General features: G+C 56.9%; 1 protein-coding gene across 1 annotated transcript in view; it reads right to left on the bottom strand.

Moving 5' to 3' along the window:
* The window catches only part of LOC149401558 (uncharacterized), a 106,015-nt gene extending 87,866 nt beyond the window's left edge, over positions 1–18,149 (bottom strand). Inside the window, exon 1 of the mRNA XM_089610779.1 lies at positions 18,141–18,149. Coding sequence (XP_089466905.1) covers positions 18,141–18,149 — 9 coding nt within the window. The remainder of the gene's footprint in view (positions 1–18,140) is intronic.
* Positions 18,150–18,615: the final 466 nt, after the last annotated feature.

Consider the following 18,615-nt stretch of genomic DNA (forward strand, 5'->3'; position numbering starts at 1 on the left):
TACGAGGTCTTATAAGTCGACTCATGGACTCGGAACTCAACTCGAGGAGTGACCTCAACTCGAGGAGTCATGTGAAGAGTCAGCACGAGGACATATCAGTCGACTTGTGAACTCGAAACTCAACTCCAAGAGTGACCTCAACTCGAGGAGTCATGTGTAGAGTTGGCACGAGGACTTATCAGTCGACTCGTGGACTCGGAACTCAACTCGAGAAATGAACTAATTTCGAGGAGTTATGTGTAGAGTCGGCACGAGGACTTATCAGTCGACTCGTGAACTCGGAACTCAAATCGAGGAGTGATCTCATTTCGAAGAGTTATGTGTAGAGTCGGCATGAGGACTTATCAGTCGACTCATCGACTCGGAACTCACTTCGAGGAGTCATGTGAAAAGTCGGCACGAGGGTTTATCAATCGACTCGTGGACACAGAACTCAACTAGAGGAGTGACCACAACTCGAGGAGTCATGTGAAGTGTCAGCACGAGGACTTATCAGTCGACTCGTGGAATCGAAACTCAACTTGTGGGGTGATCTCGTGGAGTCATGTGTAGAGTCGGCACAACGACTTATCAGTCGACTCATGGACTCGGAACCCAACTCGAGGAAGGACCTGAACTCGAGGAGTCATGTGTAGAGTCAGCACGAGGAATCATCAGTCGACTCGTGGACTCGGAACTCAAATCGAGGAGTGAACTCAACTCGAGGAGTCACGTGAAGAGTCGGCACGAGGACTTATCAGTCGACTGGTGGACTCAGAACTCAACTCGTGGAGTGACCTCAACTCGAGGAGTCATGTGAAGAGTTAGCACGAGGGCTTATAAGTCAACTCGTGGACTCGGAACTCAACTCGAGGAGTGACCTCAACTAGAGCAGTCACGTGAAGAGTCGGCACGAGGACTTATCGGTCGACTCGTGGACTCTGAACTCAACTCGAGGAGTCATGTGATGAGTCGGAACGAGGGCTTATCAATCGACTCTTGGACACAGAACTCAACTCGAGGAGTCATGTGAAAAGTCAGCACGCGGAATTATCAGCCGACTCGTCGACTTGAAACTCAACTCGAGGAGTGACCTCAACTCGAGGAGTCATGTGTAGAGTTGGCACGAGGACTTATCAGTCGACTCGTGGACTCGGAAATCAACTCGAGGAATGAACTCATTTCGAGGAGTTATGTGTAGAGTCGGCACGAGGACTTATTAGTCGACTCGTGAACTCGTAACTCAACTCGAGGATTGAACTCATTTCGAAGAGTTATGTGTAGAGTCGGCATGAGGACGTATCTGTCGACTCGTCGACTCGGAACTCAACTCGAGGAGTCATGTGAAAAGTCGGCACGAGGGTTTATCAATCGACTCGTGGACACAGAACTCAACTAGAGGAGTGACCTCAACTCGAGGAGTCATGTGATGTGTCAGCACGAGGACTTATCAGTCGACTCGTGGACACGAAACTCAACTCGTGGGGTGATCTCAACTCGAGGAGTCATGTGTAGAGTCGGCACAACGACTTATCCGTCGACTTATGGACTCGGAACTCAACTCGAGGAGTGACCTAAACTCGAGAAGTCATGTGTAGAGTCGGCATGAGGACTTATTAGTCGACTTGTGGACTCGGAACTCAACTCGAGGAGTCATGTGCAGAGTCAGGACGAGGAATCATCAGTCGACTCGTGGACTCAGAACTCAACTCGAGGAGTCATGTGAAGCGTCGGCACGAGGACTTATAAGTCGACTCGTGGACTCGGAACTCAACTCGAGGAGTGACCTCAACTAGAGGAGTCACGTGAAGAGTCGGCACAAGGACTTATCGGTCGACTTGTGGACTCTTAACTCAACTCAAGGAGTCATGTGAAGAGTCGGCACGAGGGCTTATCAATCGACTCGTGGACACGGAACTCAACTCGAGGAGTGACCTCAACTCGAGGAGTCATGTGAAAAGTCAGCACGAGGACTTATCAGCCGACTCGTGGACTTGAAACTCAACTCGAGGAGTGACCTCTACTCGAGGAGTCATGTGAAGAGTCAGCACGAGGACTTATCAGTCGACTCGTGGAATCGAAACTCAACTCGTGGGGTGATCTCAAATCAAGGAGTCTTGTGTAGAGTCGGCACAATGACTTATCAGTCGACTCATGGACTCGGAACCCAACTCGAGGAGTGACCTCAACTCGAGGAGTCATGTGTAGAGTCAGCACGAGGAATCATCAGTCGACTCGTGGACTCAGAACTCAACTCGAGGAATGAACTCCACTCGAGGAGTCACGTGAAGAGTCGGCACGAGGACTTATCAGTCGACTCGTGGTCCCGAAACTCAACTCGAGGAGCGACCTCAACTTGAGGCGTCACGTGAAGAGTCGGCACGAGGAATTATCGGCCGACTCGTGGACTCAAAACTCAACTCAGGGAGTGACCTCAACTCGAGGAGTCATGTGTACATTCGGAACGAGGATTTATCAGTCAACTCGTGAACTCGGAACTCAACTCGATTAGTGAACTCATTTCGAGGAGTTATATGTAGAGTCGGCAAGAGGACTTATCAGTCAACTCGTGGACTCAGAAATCAAATCGAGGAATGACCTCAACTCGAGGAGTCATGTGAAGAGTTGGCACGAGGGCTTATCAGTCGACTCGTGGATTCGGAACTCAACTCGAGGAGTGACCCCAACTCGAGGAGTCATGTGAAGAGTCAGCACGAGGACATATCAGTCGACTCGTGAACTCGAAACTCAACTCGAGGAGTGACCTCAACTCGAGGAGTCGTTTGTAGAGTTGGCACGAGGACTTATCAGTCGACTCATGGACTCGGAACTCAACTCGAGGAATGAACTCATTTCGAGGAGTTATGTGTAGAGTCGCCACGAGGACTTATCAGTCGACTCGTGAACTCGGAACTGAACTCGAGGAGTGAACTCATTTCGAAGAGTTATGTGTAGAGTCGGCATGAGGACTTATCAGTCGACTCATCGACTCGGAACTCAATTCGAGGAGTCATGTGAAAAGTCGGCACGAGGGTTTATCAATCGACTCGTGGACACGAAACTCAACTCAGGGGTGACCTCAACTCGAGGAGTCATGTGAAAAGTCAGCACGAGGACTTATCAGCCGACTCGTGGACTTGAAACTCAACTCGAGGAGTGACCTCAACTCGTGGATTGATGCGAAGAGTCAGCACGAGGACTTATCAGTCGACTCGTGGACTCGGAACTCAACTCGAGGAGTGACCTCAACTCGAGGAGTCATGTGAAGAGTCAGCACGAGGACTTATCAGTCGAGTCGTCGATTCGAAACTCAACTCTTGGGGTGATCTCAACTCAAGGAGCCATGTGTAAAGTCTGCACGAGGACTTATCAGTCGACCCGTGGACTCGGAATTCAACTCGAGGAGTGACCTCAACTCGAGAACTCATGTGTAGAGTCGGCACGATGACATATTAGTCGACTCGTGGACTCGGAACACAACTCGAGGAGTGACCTCAACTCGAGGAGTCATGTGAAGAGTCAGCACGAGGACTTATCAGTCGACTCGTGGACTCGGAACTCAACTCAAGGAGTGAACTCAACTCGAGGACTCATGTGCAGAGTCAGCACGAGGAATCATCAGTCGACTCGTGGACTCGGAACTCAACTCGAGGAGTCACGTAAAGAGTCCTCACGAGGACTTATCAGTCGACTCGTGGACTCGGAACTTGTTGTCGAAGTTTTCGGACAACTATTTAGGAGTCAAAGACGGTTAGACCCAAGGCCGGACCAAGTGGTCTCGTCTTGACTCGAGCGTGTCGGACTTGGTATCCCAAGTCGTCCCTTAGCTGTCGCTGGTGTCAATCTCGTTCAGGCACCTGAAAAGCAAGCAGAAAGAGGTGTGAACTACAAAGGGGAAAAAGAGAGGGTGCCTCTGTTTACCTCTCCGACGCTCAACATTAGTAGGATTGAGGTGGATATAGAGGGTTTAAGTGTTTAGAGGCCAAGACTTGAGAGAAACGAGCGAGGTACGAGTTCGGCAGCGTTTCAATACTCAAGAATGGATTACCTGGACCGAGGGAAGGACCCCGGTATTTATAGGTGACCAAGGGGCATTTCGGGCATCCCCTTGGCCGAGGGTAGGCTCTGAGGCGGCCGTGGAAGACTCTGACCCGGCCATGGAAAGCAGGGAAGGCTCTGAGGCGGCCGTTGAAGGCTCTGACTCGGCCATGGAAGGCAGGGAATGCTCTGAGGCAGCCGTGGAAGGCTCTGACCCGGCCATCGAAGGCAGGGAAGGCTCTGAGGCGGCCGTGGAAGGCTCTGACCTGGCCATGGAAGGCAGGGAAGGCTCTAAGGTGGTCGTGAAAGGCTCTGACCCGGCCATGGAAGGCAGGGAAGGCTCTGAGGCGGCCGTGGAAGGCTTTGACCCGGCCATGGAAGGCAGGGAAGGCTCTGAGGCGGCCGTGGAAGGCTCTGACCCGGCCATGGAAGGCAGGGAAGGCTCTGAGGCGGCCGTGGAAGGCAGGGAAGGCTCTGACCCGGCCATGGAAGGCAGAGAAGGCTCTGACCCGGCCATGGAAGGCAGGGAAGGCTCTGAGGTGGCCGTGCATCGGGAGAGACCCGGGGAGGCTGCTATCGTGGCCGTCGTCGTCCTACTGGGCCGGGACGGACCGGTAACATTAGCCCCCCGAGTTTCCGATCGAGCGTGGGTCGAGTAGAAACTCAGTACTTCCATTGACGTGCGATCATAGGCTTGTGAGCCTGCCACGGAAGGGCTTTTGATGCGTCGCGGGGGACGACTTCGGTGCGTCACGAGGGACGGCTTTTGTGCGTCGCGAGGGACGACTTTTGTGCGTCGCGAGGGACGGCCTTTGTGCGTCACGAGGGACGGCTTTTGTGCGTCACGAGGGACAGCCTTTGTGCGTTGCGACGGACGACTTTTGTCGGTGAGCGTCTTATTTTCGCGATCTACCTGTGAAGGCGTGATCAATTTGCGCGGCTCGGTCCTCTGGGGGGCTCAGTGTCACGTCTGTTTGACCGGGTTTTCCGTGGACGCTGGCTAGACCAGATACGTCCGGCGGATGCAAGTCTTTGAAACCCATTTGTAACTTGCTGCCTTTCGGCTTGCGAGCTGGGCGGCGAGCGCGGCGCCACATTTGTGTGGCGGGGTTTCCCGTGGACGCTTACTAGACCAGATACGCCCGGCAGATGCAAGCCTTTGAAACCCATTTGTAACTCGCTGCCTTTCGGCTCATGAGCTGGGCGGCGAGCGCGGTGCCACTTTTGTGTGGCGGGGTTTCCCGTGGATTCTGGCTAGACTAGATACGCCCGGCGGACGCAAGCCTTTGAAACCCATTTGTAACTCGCTGCCTTTTGGCTCACGAGCTGGGCGGCGAGCGCGATGCCACCTTTGTGTGGCGGGGTTTCCCGTGGGCGCTGGCTAGACCAGATACGCCCGGCGGACGCAAGCCTTTGAAACACATTTGTAACTCGCTGCCTTTCGGCTCACGAGCTGGGCGGCGAGCGCGGTGCCACATTTGTGTGGCGGGGTTTCCCGTGGACGCTGGCTAGACCAAATACGCCCGGCGGACGCAAGCCTTTGAAACCCATTTGTAACTCGCTGCCTTTCGGCTTACGAGCTGGGTGGCGAGCGCGGTGCCACCTTTGTGTGGCGGGGTTTCCCGTGGACGCTGGCTGGACCAGATACGTCCGGCGGATGCAAGCCTTTGAAACCCATTTGTAACTCGCTGCCTTTCGGCTTACGAGCTGGGCGGCGAGCGCGGTGCCACATTTGTGTGGCGGGGTTTCCCGTGGGCGCTGGCTAGACCAGATACGCCCGGCTTACGCAAGCCTTTAAAACCCATTCGTAACTCGCTGCCTTTCGGCTCACGAGCTGGGCGGCGAGCGCGGTGCCACTTTTGTGAGGCGGGGATTCCCGTGGACGCTGGTTAGACCAGATACGCCCGGCGGACGCAAGCCTTTGAAACCCATTTGTCACTCGTTGCTTTTCGGCTCACGAGCTGGGCGGTGAGCGCGATGCCACCTTTGTGTGGCAGGGTTTCCCGTGGGTGCTGGCTAGACCAGATACGCCCGGCGGACGCAAGCCTTTGAAACCCATTTGTAACTCGCTGCCTTTCGGCTCACGAGCTGGGCGGCAAGCGCGGTGCCACATTTGTGTGGCCATGTTTCCCGTGGACGCTGGCTAGACCAGGTACGTCCGGCGGACGCAAGCCTTTGAAACCCATTTGTTACTCACTGCCTTTCGGCTCACGAGCTGGGCGGCGAGCGCGGTGCCACATTTGCGTGGCCCAGTTTCCCGTGGACGCTGGCTAGACCAGATACGTCCGGCGGACCCAAGCCTTTGAAACCCATTTGTAACTCGCTACCTTTCGGCTCACGAGCTGGGCGGCGAGCGCGGTGCCACATTTGTGTGGCCGGGTTTCCCGTCGACGCTGGCTAGACCAGATAAGTCCGGCGGACGCAAGCCTTTGAAACCCATTTGTAACTCGCTGCCTTTCGGCTCACGAGCTGGGCGGCGAGCGCGGAGCCACATTTGCGTGGCGAGGTTTCCCGTGGACGCTGGCTAGAGCAGATACGTCCGGCGGACGCAAGCCTTTGAAACCCATTTGTAACTCGCTGCCTTTCGGCTCACGAGCTGTGCGGCGAGCGCGGTGCCACATTTGTGTGGCCGGGTTTCCCGTGGACGCTGGCTAGACCAGATACGTCCGGCGGACGCAAGCCTTTGAAACCCATTTGTAACTCGCTGCCTTTCGGCTCACGAGCTGGGCGGCAAGCGCGGTGCCACATTTGTGTGGCCATGTTTCCCGTGGACGCTGGCTAGACCAGGTACGTCCGGCGGAGGCAAGCCTTTGAAACCCATTTGTTACTCACTGCCTTTCGGCTCACGAGCTGGGCGGCGAGCACGGTGCCACATTTGCGTGGCCCAGTTTCCCGTGGACGCTGGCTAGACCAGATACGTCCGGCGGACCCAAGCCTTTGAAACCCATTTGTAACTCGCTACCTTTCGGCTCACGAGCTGGGCGGCGAGCGCGGTGCCACATTTGTGTGGCCGGGTTTCCCGTCGACGCTGGCTAGACCAGATAAGTCCGGCGGACGCAAGCCTTTGAAACCCATTTGTAACTCGCTGCCTTTCGGCTCACGAGCTGGGCGGCGAGCGCGGAGCCACATTTGCGTGGCGAGGTTTCCCGTGGACGCTGGCTAGACTAGATACGTCCGGCGGACGCAAGCCTTTGAAACCCATTTGTAACTCGCTGCCTTTCGGCTCACGAGCTGTGCGGCGAGCGCGGTGCCACATTTGTGTGGCCGGGTTTCCCGTGGACGCTGGCTAGACCAGATACGTCCGGCGGACGCAAGCCTATGAAACCCATTTGTAACTCGCTGCCTTTCGGCTCACGAGCTGGGTGGCGAGCGCGGCGCCACATTTGTGTGGCGGGGTTTCCCGTGGACGCTTACTAGACCAGATACGCCCGGCAGATGCAAGCCTTTGAAACCCATTTGTAACTCGCTGCCTTTCGGCTCATGAGCTGGGCGGCGAGCGCGGTGCCACTTTTGTGTGGCGGGGTTTCCCGTGGATTCTGGCTAGACTAGATACGCCCGGCGGACGCAAGCCTTTGAAACCCATTTGTAACTCGCTGCCTTTTGGCTCATGAGCTGGGCGGTGAGCGCGATGCCACCTTTGTGTGGCGGGGTTTCCCGTGGGCGCTGGCTAGACCAGATACGCCCGGCGGACGCAAGCCTTTGAAACACATTTGTAACTCGCTGCCTTTCGGCTCACGAGCTGGGCGGCGAGCGCGGTGCCACATTTGTGTGGCGGGGTTTCCCGTGGACGCTGGCTAGACCAAATACGCCCGGCGGACGCAAGCCTTTGAAACCCATTTGTAACTCGCTGCCTTTCGGCTTACGAGCTGGGTGGCGAGCGCGGTGCCACCTTTGTGTGGCGGGGTTTCCCGTGGACGCTGGCTGGACCAGATACGTCCGGCGGATGCAAGCCTTTGAAACCCATTTGTAACTCGCTGCCTTTCGGCTTACGAGCTGGGCGGCGAGCGCGGTGCCACATTTGTGTGGCGGGGTTTCCCGTGGGCGCTGGCTAGACCAGATACGCCCGGCTTACGCAAGCCTTTAAAACCCATTCGTAACTCGCTGCCTTTCGGCTCACGAGCTGGGCGGCGAGCGCGGTGCCACTTTTGTGAGGCGGGGATTCCCGTGGACGCTGGCTAGACCAGATACGCCCGGCGGACGCAAGCCTTTGAAACCCATTTGTCACTCGTTGCTTTTCGGCTCACGAGCTGGGCGGTGAGCGCGATGCCACCTTTGTGTGGCAGGGTTTCCCGTGGGTGCTGGCTAGACCAGATACGCCCGGCGGACGCAAGCCTTTGAAACCCATTTGTAACTCGCTGCCTTTCGGCTCACGAGCTGGGCGGCAAGCGCGGTGCCACATTTGTGTGGCCATGTTTCCCGTGGACGCTGGCTAGACCAGGTACGTCCGGCGGACGCAAGCCTTTGAAACCCATTTGTTACTCACTGCCTGTCGGCTCACGAGCTGGGCGGCGAGCGCGGTGCCACATTTGCGTGGCCCAGTTTCCCGTGGACGCTGGCTAGACCAGATACGTCCGGCGGACCCAAGCCTTTGAAACCCATTTGTAACTCGCTACCTTTCGGCTCACGAGCTGGGCGGCGAGTGCGGTGCCACATTTGTGTGGCCGGGTTTCCCGTCGACGCTGGCTAGACCAGATAAGTCCGGCGGACGCAAGCCTTTGAAACCCATTTGTAACTCGCTGCCTTTCGGCTCACGAGCTGGGCGGCGAGCGCGGAGCCACATTTGCGTGGCGAGGTTTCCCGTGGACGCTGGCTAGAGTAGATACGTCCGGCGGACGCAAGCCTTTGAAACCCATTTGTAACTCGCTGCCTTTCGGCTCACGAGCTGTGCGGCGAGCGCGGTGCCAGATTTGTGTGGCCGGGTTTCCCGTGGACGCTGGCTAGACCAGATACGTCCGGCGGACGCAAGCCTTTGAAACCCATTTGTAACTCGCTGCCTTTCGGCTCACGAGCTGGGCGGCAAGCGCGGTGCCACATTTGTGTGGCCATGTTTCCCGTGGACGCTGGCTAGACCAGGTACGTCCGGCGGAGGCAAGCCTTTGAAACCCATTTGTTACTCACTGCCTTTCGGCTCACGAGCTGGGCGGCGAGCACGGTGCCACATTTGCGTGGCCCAGTTTCCCGTGGACGCTGGCTAGACCAGATACGTCCGGCGGACCCAAGCCTTTGAAACCCATTTGTAACTCGCTACCTTTCGGCTCACGAGCTGGGCGGCGAGCGCGGTGCCACATTTGTGTGGCCGGGTTTCCCGTCGACGCTGGCTAGACCAGATAAGTCCGGCGGACGCAAGCCTTTGAAACCCATTTGTAACTCGCTGCCTTTCGGCTCACGAGCTGGGCGGCGAGCGCGGAGCCACATTTGCGTGGCGAGGTTTCCCGTGGACGCTGGCTAGACTAGATACGTCCGGCGGACGCAAGCCTTTGAAACCCATTTGTAACTCGCTGCCTTTCGGCTCACGAGCTGTGCGGCGAGCGCGGTGCCACATTTGTGTGGCCGGGTTTCCCGTGGACGCTGGCTAGACCAGATACGTCCGGCGGACGCAAGCCTATGAAACCCATTTGTAACTCGCTGCCTTTCGGCTCACGAGCTGGGTGGCGAGCGCGGCGCCACATTTGTGTGGCGGGGTTTCCCGTGGACGCTTACTAGACCAGATACGCCCGGCAGATGCAAGCCTTTGAAACCCATTTGTAACTCGCTGCCTTTCGGCTCATGAGCTGGGCGGCGAGCGCGGTGCCACTTTTGTGTGGCGGGGTTTCCCGTGGATTCTGGCTAGACTAGATACGCCCGGCGGACGCAAGCCTTTGAAACCCATTTGTAACTCGCTGCCTTTTGGCTCATGAGCTGGGCGGTGAGCGCGATGCCACCTTTGTGTGGCGGGGTTTCCTGTGGGCGCTGGCTAGACCAGATACGCCCGGCGGACGCAAGCCTTTGAAACACATTTGTAACTCGCTGCCTTTCGGCTCACGAGCTGGGCGGCGAGCGCGGTGCCACATTTGTGTGGCGGGGTTTCCCGTGGACGCTGGCTAGACCAAATACGCCCGGCGGACGCAAGCCTTTGAAACCCATTTGTAACTCGCTGCCTTTCGGCTTACGAGCTGGGTGGCGAGCGCGGTGCCACCTTTGTGTGGCGGGGTTTCCCGTGGACGCTGGCTGGACCAGATACGTCCGGCGGATGCAAGCCTTTGAAACCCATTTGTAACTCGCTGCCTTTCGGCTTACGAGCTGGGCGGCGAGCGCGGTGCCACATTTGTGTGGCGGGGTTTCCCGTGGGCGCTGGCTAGACCAGATACGCCCGGCTTACGCAAGCCTTTAAAACCCATTCGTAACTCGCTGCCTTTCGCCTCACGAGCTGGGCGGCGAGCGCGGTGCCACTTTTGTGAGGCGGGGATTCCCGTGGACGCTGGCTAGACCAGATACGCCCGGCGGACGCAAGCCTTTGAAACCCATTTGTCACTCGTTGCTTTTCGGCTCACGAGCTGGGCGGCGAGCGCGATGCCACCTTTGTGTGGCAGGGTTTCCCGTGGGTGCTGGCTAGACCAGATACGCCCGGCGGACGCAAGCCTTTGAAACCCATTTGTAACTCGCTGCCTTTCGGCTCACGAGCTGGGCGGCAAGCGCGGTGCCACATTTGTGTGGCCATGTTTCCCGTGGACGCTGGCTAGACCAGGTACGTCCGGCGGACGCAAGCCTTTGAAACCCATTTGTTACTCACTGCCTTTCGGCTCACGAGCTGGGCGGCGAGCGCGGTGCCACATTTGCGTGGCCCAGTTTCCCGTGGACGCTGGCTAGACCAGATACGTCCGGCGGACCCAAGCCTTTGAAACCCATTTGTAACTCGCTACCTTTCGGCTCACGAGCTGGGCGGCGAGCGCGGTGCCACATTTGTGTGGCCGGGTTTCCCGTCGACGCTGGCTAGACCAGATAAGTCCGGCGGACGCAAGCCTTTGAAACCCATTTGTAACTCGCTGCCTTTCGGCTCACGAGCTGGGCGGCGAGCGCGGAGCCACATTTGCGTGGCGAGGTTTCCCGTGGACGCTGGCTAGACTAGATACGTCCGGCGGACGCAAGCCTTTGAAACCCATTTGTAACTCGCTGCCTTTCGGCTCACGAGCTGTGCGGCGAGCGCGGTGCCACATTTGTGTGGCCGGGTTTCCCGTGGACGCTGGCTAGACCAGATACGTCCGGCGGACGCAAGCCTTTGAAACCCATTTGTAACTCGCTGCCTTTCGGCTCACGAGCTGGGCGGCAAGCGCGGTGCCACATTTGTGTGGCCATGTTTCCCGTGGACGCTGGCTAGACCAGGTACGTCCGGCGGAGGCAAGCCTTTGAAACCCATTTGTTACTCACTGCCTTTCGGCTCACGAGCTGGGCGGGGAGCACGGTGCCACATTTGCGTGGCCCAGTTTCCCGTGGACGCTGGCTAGACCAGATACGTCCGGCGGACCCAAGCCTTTGAAACCCATTTGTAACTCGCTACCTTTCGGCTCACGAGCTGGGAGGCGAGCGCGGTGCCACATTTGTGTGGCCGGGTTTCCCGTCGACGCTGGCTAGACCAGATAAGTCCGGCGGACGCAAGCCTTTGAAACCCATTTGTAACTCGCTGCCTTTCGGCTCACGAGCTGGGCGGCGAGCGCGGAGCCACATTTGCGTGGCGAGGTTTCCCGTGGACGCTGGCTAGACTAGATACGTCCGGCGGACGCAAGCCTTTGAAACCCATTTGTAACTCGCTGCCTTTCGGCTCACGAGCTGTGCGGCGAGCGCGGTGCCACATTTGTGTGGCCGGGTTTCCCGTGGACGCTGGCTAGACCAGATACGTCCGGCGGACGCAAGCCTATGAAACCCATTTGTAACTCGCTGCCTTTCGGCTCACGAGCTGGGTGGCGAGCGCGGACTCGGGACTCAACTCGAGGACTCATGTAGAGCCTGCACGAGGAGTATCAGTCGACTTGTGGACTCGGGACTCAACTCGAGGACTCATGTAGAGCCTGCACGAGGCGTTACGTGAAGAGTCGGCACGAGGAGTATCAGTCGACTCGCGGACTCGGGACTCAACTCGAGGACTGATGTAGAGCCTGCACGAGGAGTTACGTGAAGAGTCGGCACGAGGAGTATCAGTCGACTCGCGGACTCGGGACTCAACTCGAGGACTTATGTAGAGCCTGCACGAGGAGTTACGTGAAGAGTCGGCACGAGGATTATCAGGCGACTCGTGGACTCGGATTCAACTCGAGGACTCATGTAGAGCCTGCACGAGGAGTTACGTGAAGAATCGACACGAGGAGTATCGGTCGACTCGTGGATTCGAATTCAACTCGAGGAATGAATTCATCTCGAGGAGTTACGTGAAGATTGTCTCTCTTTGGGACCTCCGAACTATTCATCGGCCCCTTGAGACTCTGTTATATTTTTATTTTTTGTTTTTGAGTTTCGAGAGAGGTTCTTTGACAGAATTAGCCCAACGCGATTGGGCGAACTGACGAACTGAATCCAAAGACGTTTGGACGAAGTGACGAAGTCGCTCCCGCTCGACTAGACGAAGTGGCGAGCTCGACTAGACGAGGTGACGAGCTCGACTAGGCGAAGTGACGAGCTCGACCAGGCGAGGTGACGAGCTCGACAAGGCGAGGTGGCGAGCTCGACCAGGCGAGGTGACGAGCTCGACCAGACGAGGTGACGAGCTCGACCAGGCGAGGTGACGAGCTCGACCAGACGAGCTTGACCAGGCGAGGTGGCGAGCTCGACCAGGCGAGGTGGCGAGCTCGACCAGGCGACGTGGCGGGCTCGACTAGGTGAGGTCACGAGCTCGACCAGACGAGGTGACGAGCTCGACCAGACGAGGTGACGAGCTCGACCAGACGAGCTTGACCAGGCGAGGTGGTGAGCTCGACCAGGCGAACTGACGAGCTCGACTTGGCGAAGTGACGAGCTTGACCAGGCGAGGTGATGAGTTCGACAAGGCGAGGTGGCGAGCTTGACTAGGCGAACTGACGAGCTCGACTAGGCGAACTGACGAGCTCGACTTGGCGAACTGACGAGCTCGACTTGGCGAAGTGGCGAGCTCGACTTGGCAAAGTGACGAGCTCGAAATCCCAACAATCCGTTACTCAACTCGAGGACTCATGTGGAGTCTGCACGAGGAGTTACGTGAAGAATCGGCACGAGGAGTATCGGTCGACTCGTGGATTCGAACTCGACTCGAGGAATGAACTCATCTCGAGGAGTTACGTGAAGAGTCGGCACGAGGAGTATCAGTCAACTCGTGGACTCGGACTCAACTCGAGGACTTATCTAGAGCCTACACGAGGAGTTACGTGAAAAGTCTTTCCTTGGGACCTCCGGCCTAATCATCGGCCCCCTGAGACTTTATTATCATTATTATTATTATTTCATTTTTTACTTTTTTTAGTTGTTGTTGAGTTGTTTTTGATTGAGCATTGATCCCTGTTAGCCCCCCGAATTTCTTGCGTTTGTGAGACGAAGGCCAAGAAACTCTCGTGTTGGAGGTATACAACAGTGTGTGTTGACATGTGTAGAATAACTTTTTATTGCAGTAAGGAGGGTTTTACAGCTTGCCTTGGTAATTGGCCTTTTTAGGGAAAATAAAATTACATGTTTGAAATAAAATGACAATAAGTTCAAGCGCAAATTCAACGACGAAAGTTGTGTCGGTCGTGGCCGTGAGTGCTAGGCGCGTGTTAGACAGTGCTCACCATCTCATTTTTTTTGTGCTAGAGGATTCTCCCTTTTGACAAGTTGATTGCTCGGTCGGGGTCACCTTGCTAGTAAATGTGATAAACTCTTTGAGATGCCCACCTCGAAGCAAAGAATCAATTCGCTTCCTAAGTTGGTAGCATTCGGTCGTCACGTGTCCGTGATCTCGGTGATATTCGCATTGCTTGCTTCTGTCCCTCGTCGCGGGGTTCGTCTTTAACGGGGCCGGCTAGCCTAGCTTCTCCCTGTGTAAGCTCAGGATCCGGTCGGGCGTCGCGTTGAGTGGGACGAAGGACTGATTCGGGGCCAGAGAAGGATGGTCATCAGGGACTCTACGATTTCTACGCTTCTTCCTTCGCGAGCCGAGACCGGTGGCCGGTGCCATTAGTGTGGCGGCGCGTTTCTTGTTGGATGCGTGATCGGCAGCGTTGGGTGGTTGATGCCCCAAGACGACTTCTCTCTCGATCCCGCGTTGGGCGTTGAGTTTTTCTCTCAAGTCGCTCCCATGAGATTCCCTTCGGGAATTGAGGCGATCTCTCAAGTCTCCGGTGGCCGTCCCTATCACTTTAGGCGAGGGGACATCATTCGAGTGACGTCCTTGACAGACGCCATGGCCATTGACGTCGTCACCTCCCCGGGGGTTTTGGACGCGGATGATGAGCTTGGAGCGTCCCTTTCGGGACCTAGAGGTCGAGCGTCCTTGAGTATTACTCGACACTTGACGCCTTGGCGTGGTCGCCCGAGGGTGTCCCCTCAAGGGCGCGTGCGTGTGCTTATTAGAAAGTTGACGTCTAGACGCGGTCGCCCGAGGGTGTCCCCTTGGAAGCGTGCGCGTGCGTCCCCTTTCGTGAAAAGCGTGGTGGAGGTCGGTCTCGTTGGTTCTTGACTTTACCACGTAATCGGGGTGTTTCTCATCGTGGTTGACGTCGTCGACGTTGTTGGAGTCGAGGAGGTCGGCGATGAGCGTGCCGGTGACGCCGGGGCGGTCTAGGAGCTCGGCGAGCCTTCGAGCCGTGTCCTCTCGGATTACGGCCTCGGGGTCATTCGTCGGGTCTCGGGGCTGGCTCTCATTATCATGAGGTTGCCCTTCGAGACGGTGCGCGGAGCTTTGGAGGTCGGGCCTCGAGCTCGTCGCTCGGTCGGCGGCGGAGGTGACGGGCAATTGACTCATCTCTCGAGAGTTTTTCCATTGAAGGATGAAGAAGAGTGGTAGAGGGAATGCGTCGACAAGGTCGAGAGATCCCCTCCTTCTAGCGCCAAAATGTTGTCGCAGTTTTTCAGACAACTATTTAGGAGTCAAAGACGGTTAGACCCAAGGCCGGACCAAGTGGTCTCGTCTTGACTCGAGCGTGTCGACTTGGTATCCCAAGTCGTCCCTTAGCTATTGGTGGTGTCAATCTCGTTCAGGCACCTGAAAAGCAAGCAGAAAGAGGTGTGAACTACAAAGGGGAAACAGAGGGGGTGTCTCTGTTTACCTCTCCGACGCTCAACATTAGTAGGATTAAGGTGGATATAGAGGGTTTAAGTGTTTAGAGGCCAAGCCTTGAGAGAAACGAGCGAGGTACGAGTTCGGCAGCGTTTCAGTACTCAAGAATGGATTACTTGGACCGAGGGAAGGACCCCGGTATTTATAGGCGACCAAGGGGCATTTCGGGCATCCCCTTGGCCGAGGGTAGGCTCTGAGGCGGCTGTGGAAGGCTCTGACCCGGCCATGGAAGGCAGGGAAGGCTCTGAGGCGGCCGTGGAAGGCTCTGACCCGGCCATGGAAGCCAGGGAAGGCTCTGAGGCGGCCGTGGAAGGCTCTGACCCGGCCATGGAAGGCAGGGAAGGCTCTGAGGCGGCCGTGGAAGGCTCTGACCCGGCCATGGAAGGCAGGGAAGGCTCTGAGGAGGCCGTGGAAGGCATGGAAGGCTCTGACCCGGCCAGGGAAGGCAGGGAAGGCTCTGACCCGGCCATGGAAGGAAGGGAAGGCGCTGACCCGGCCATGGAAGGCAGGGAAGGCTCTGAGGTGGCCGTGCGTTGGGAGAGACCTGGGGAGGCTGCTATCGTAGTCATCGTCGTCCTACCGGGACGGGACGGACCGGTAACAGAACTCAACTCGAGGAGTGACCTCAACTCGAGGAGTCACGTGAAGAGTCGGAACGAGGACTTATCAGTCGACTCGTCGACTTGGAACTCAACTCGAGGAGTGAACTCAACTCCAGGAGTGAACTCAACTCGAGGAGTCACGTGAAGAGTCATCATGAGGACTTATCAGTCGACTCGTTGACTCGGAACTCAACTCGAGGAGTGACCTCAACTAGAGGAGTCACGTGAAGAGTCGGCACGAGGACTTATCGGTCGGCTCATGGACTCGGAACTCAACTCGAGGAGTCATGTGAAGAGTCAGCACGAGGGATTATCAATTGACTCGTGGACAAGAAACTCAACTCGAGGAGTAACCTCAACTCGAGGAGTCATGTGAAAAGTCATCACGAGGACTTATCAGCCGACTCGTGGACTCGAAACTCAACTCGAGGAGTGACCTCAACTCGAGGATTCATGTGTAGAGTAAGCACGAGGACTTATCAGTCGAGTCGTGGACTCAAAACTCAATTCTTGGGGTGATCTCAACTCAAGGAGCCATGTGTAGAGTCGACACGAGGACTTATCAGTCGACTCGTGGACTCGGAACTCAACTCGAGGAGTGACCTCAACTCGAGAAGTCATGTATAGAGTCGGCACGAGGACTTATTAGTCGAGTCGTCGACTCGGATCTCAACTCGAGGATTGACCTCAACTCGAGGAGTCAAGTGAGGAGTCAGCACGAGGACTTATCAGTCGACTCGTGGACTCAGAACTCAACTCAAGGAGTGAACTCTGTTGTCGGTCGTTTTCGGAAAACCCGAGACACCGAGAAGGTACGTCGCTTAAAGGGCCGATGGTCAGGCCGGAGGTCCTGAAGAGCGCCAAGCCTCCAAACCCTCGTCCAAACTCTTGACTCCTTGAGTCGAGCTTAGCCCCTCGAGTTGAGACTTGAGTCGGTTCCTCGGGTCGAGCCTCGCTCTTCGAGTTGAGCCTTGAGTCGGTCTCCTCGAGTCGAGCTTCGCTCCTTGAGTTGAGCCTCGAGTCGGTCTCCTCGAGTCGAGCATCGCTTCTCGAGTCGAGCATCAACTCGGGTCCTATCCGTCAAACAAACATTTGTGTCATGACCCAAAATACCATGCCCACAATAGCTCAACGGGCCCGGAAGCGAGACGGTCGCGAAAAGCCCGCATGAACAAAGCCCAGCGCGCGCCGCGCATTGAGCAGCGCTGCCCGCGCGCTAGGGATCGCGCGCCGTGCCCGGCCAAGGCCGCGCCGCGCGATGAGGGACGCAGATCGTGCGCCGCGGATTCTGCGCCGCGGGTTCTGCGCCGCGCGCCACGGATCGCGCGCCGCGCAATGAGCGCCGCGGGTTGTGCGCCTCCTCTTGTAAAGGGGCGCGTTCCTAGTCCCACATGGACGCCAAAGGACCCCCTTAGGGTCCTCAAACACCTATATAAACCCCCTCTCATTGAGGGAAAGATCATCCCTTCATCTCCTATCGACATGCTCGATTTCTTACTCTACTCTGCTTCTCTGGATGCCATATTTGGCCTGAAGCAGTCTCTCTTCTCTCTCCCCCGTTCTCAGAGGTTCCGAAGCACTCATGGGGACTTCCCGGACGTCGCTCCCTCTGACCGATCGTTCTCCGGGGCTCAAGCACGCCCCTAGGGTTCTCGACTAGAGTTCCCCTCGCGCGTCTAACACGCTAGACGCGTACGTGATCTCCGAGGTTCTGAGACGCTGCCGAGGACTCCTCGCGCCCCGTCTCCTTCGTCGAGCACGCCTCTCCACCAAGGTTCTACGCCTCATACTGCGTCTTTCACGCCTGAACTACGTTCTGACCTGATCCCACGCACGGGTACGTAGGCAGCCGACAACCAAGGCACGCACACTCCTCCTCCTCACCCCCTACCTCTCCCGAGAGGCGGGTTGGTCGGAGAAAACCCTATCGAGTTCACACTCTTGGCCCGGGTGCGATCACTTGGTCCGGCCTTGGATCGAACCGCCCGAGGTTTTAAATAGTTGTTCATTTTCGTGCGACAAAATTTTGGCGCTAGAAGGAGGGGACTTCCCGACCTATTCAGCCCGAAATCCCTTCTGTTCATCTTGTTCTTTTCTTCTGGGAACTCAACCTTCTCGAACTTGAGAAACGATGAGTAGCCAACCACCCGTACGTTCTGAGGGCGTGAACAACCCCGAAAACGTCACTGGGACCAAGAAATACTTCTTGCGCTCCCGAGCGCATGGTGACGAAGAGTCGCTCCACGAAGAGAACTCGACCTGCTCACCATCTCCATCTCCTGATAGTAGGGACGACCGCATCATGGAGTTAGAGGAGAGTATCCGCCGACTGAAGGCGAGGAACGCAAAGCAACCTATGCGTGACACGATAATCCCCAACGGGGATCCTGAGAACCTCAACGAGGAAAGCCGCGACCGTGACCCTGATTACGAGGGCACTGGTGAGTCGGAGGATATCGAGACTTCTCTCACGAAGGACGGGGGACTCCCCGCCGTGTTTGAAGCCGGTCCGTCGAATCCCTTACCCCGAACAGGCGATGCGCCGGCAGCTTCTCAAGAGGTGAATTCCCGACGTTCAGCTCTCGACCGACTAGGTTCGAGGGAGAATGTTGCGGAAAGTCAGGGCGCGCGGAGAGCGCACCGTCGCAAACAAAGCATGCGCCTCCGTACGACCAGCCCTGACCTTAGGGATCGCCTCACTGCTCAACGCATTGGGCGTGGCAATGATCTGAGAGAGCGACT

The sequence above is a fragment of the Urtica dioica genome, chromosome 4 (assembly GCF_054948205.1).
Source record: "Urtica dioica subsp. dioica isolate 48M chromosome 4, U.dioica_male_clone48M_v1_H2, whole genome shotgun sequence".
Lineage (NCBI taxonomy): Eukaryota > Viridiplantae > Streptophyta > Magnoliopsida > Rosales > Urticaceae > Urtica > Urtica dioica.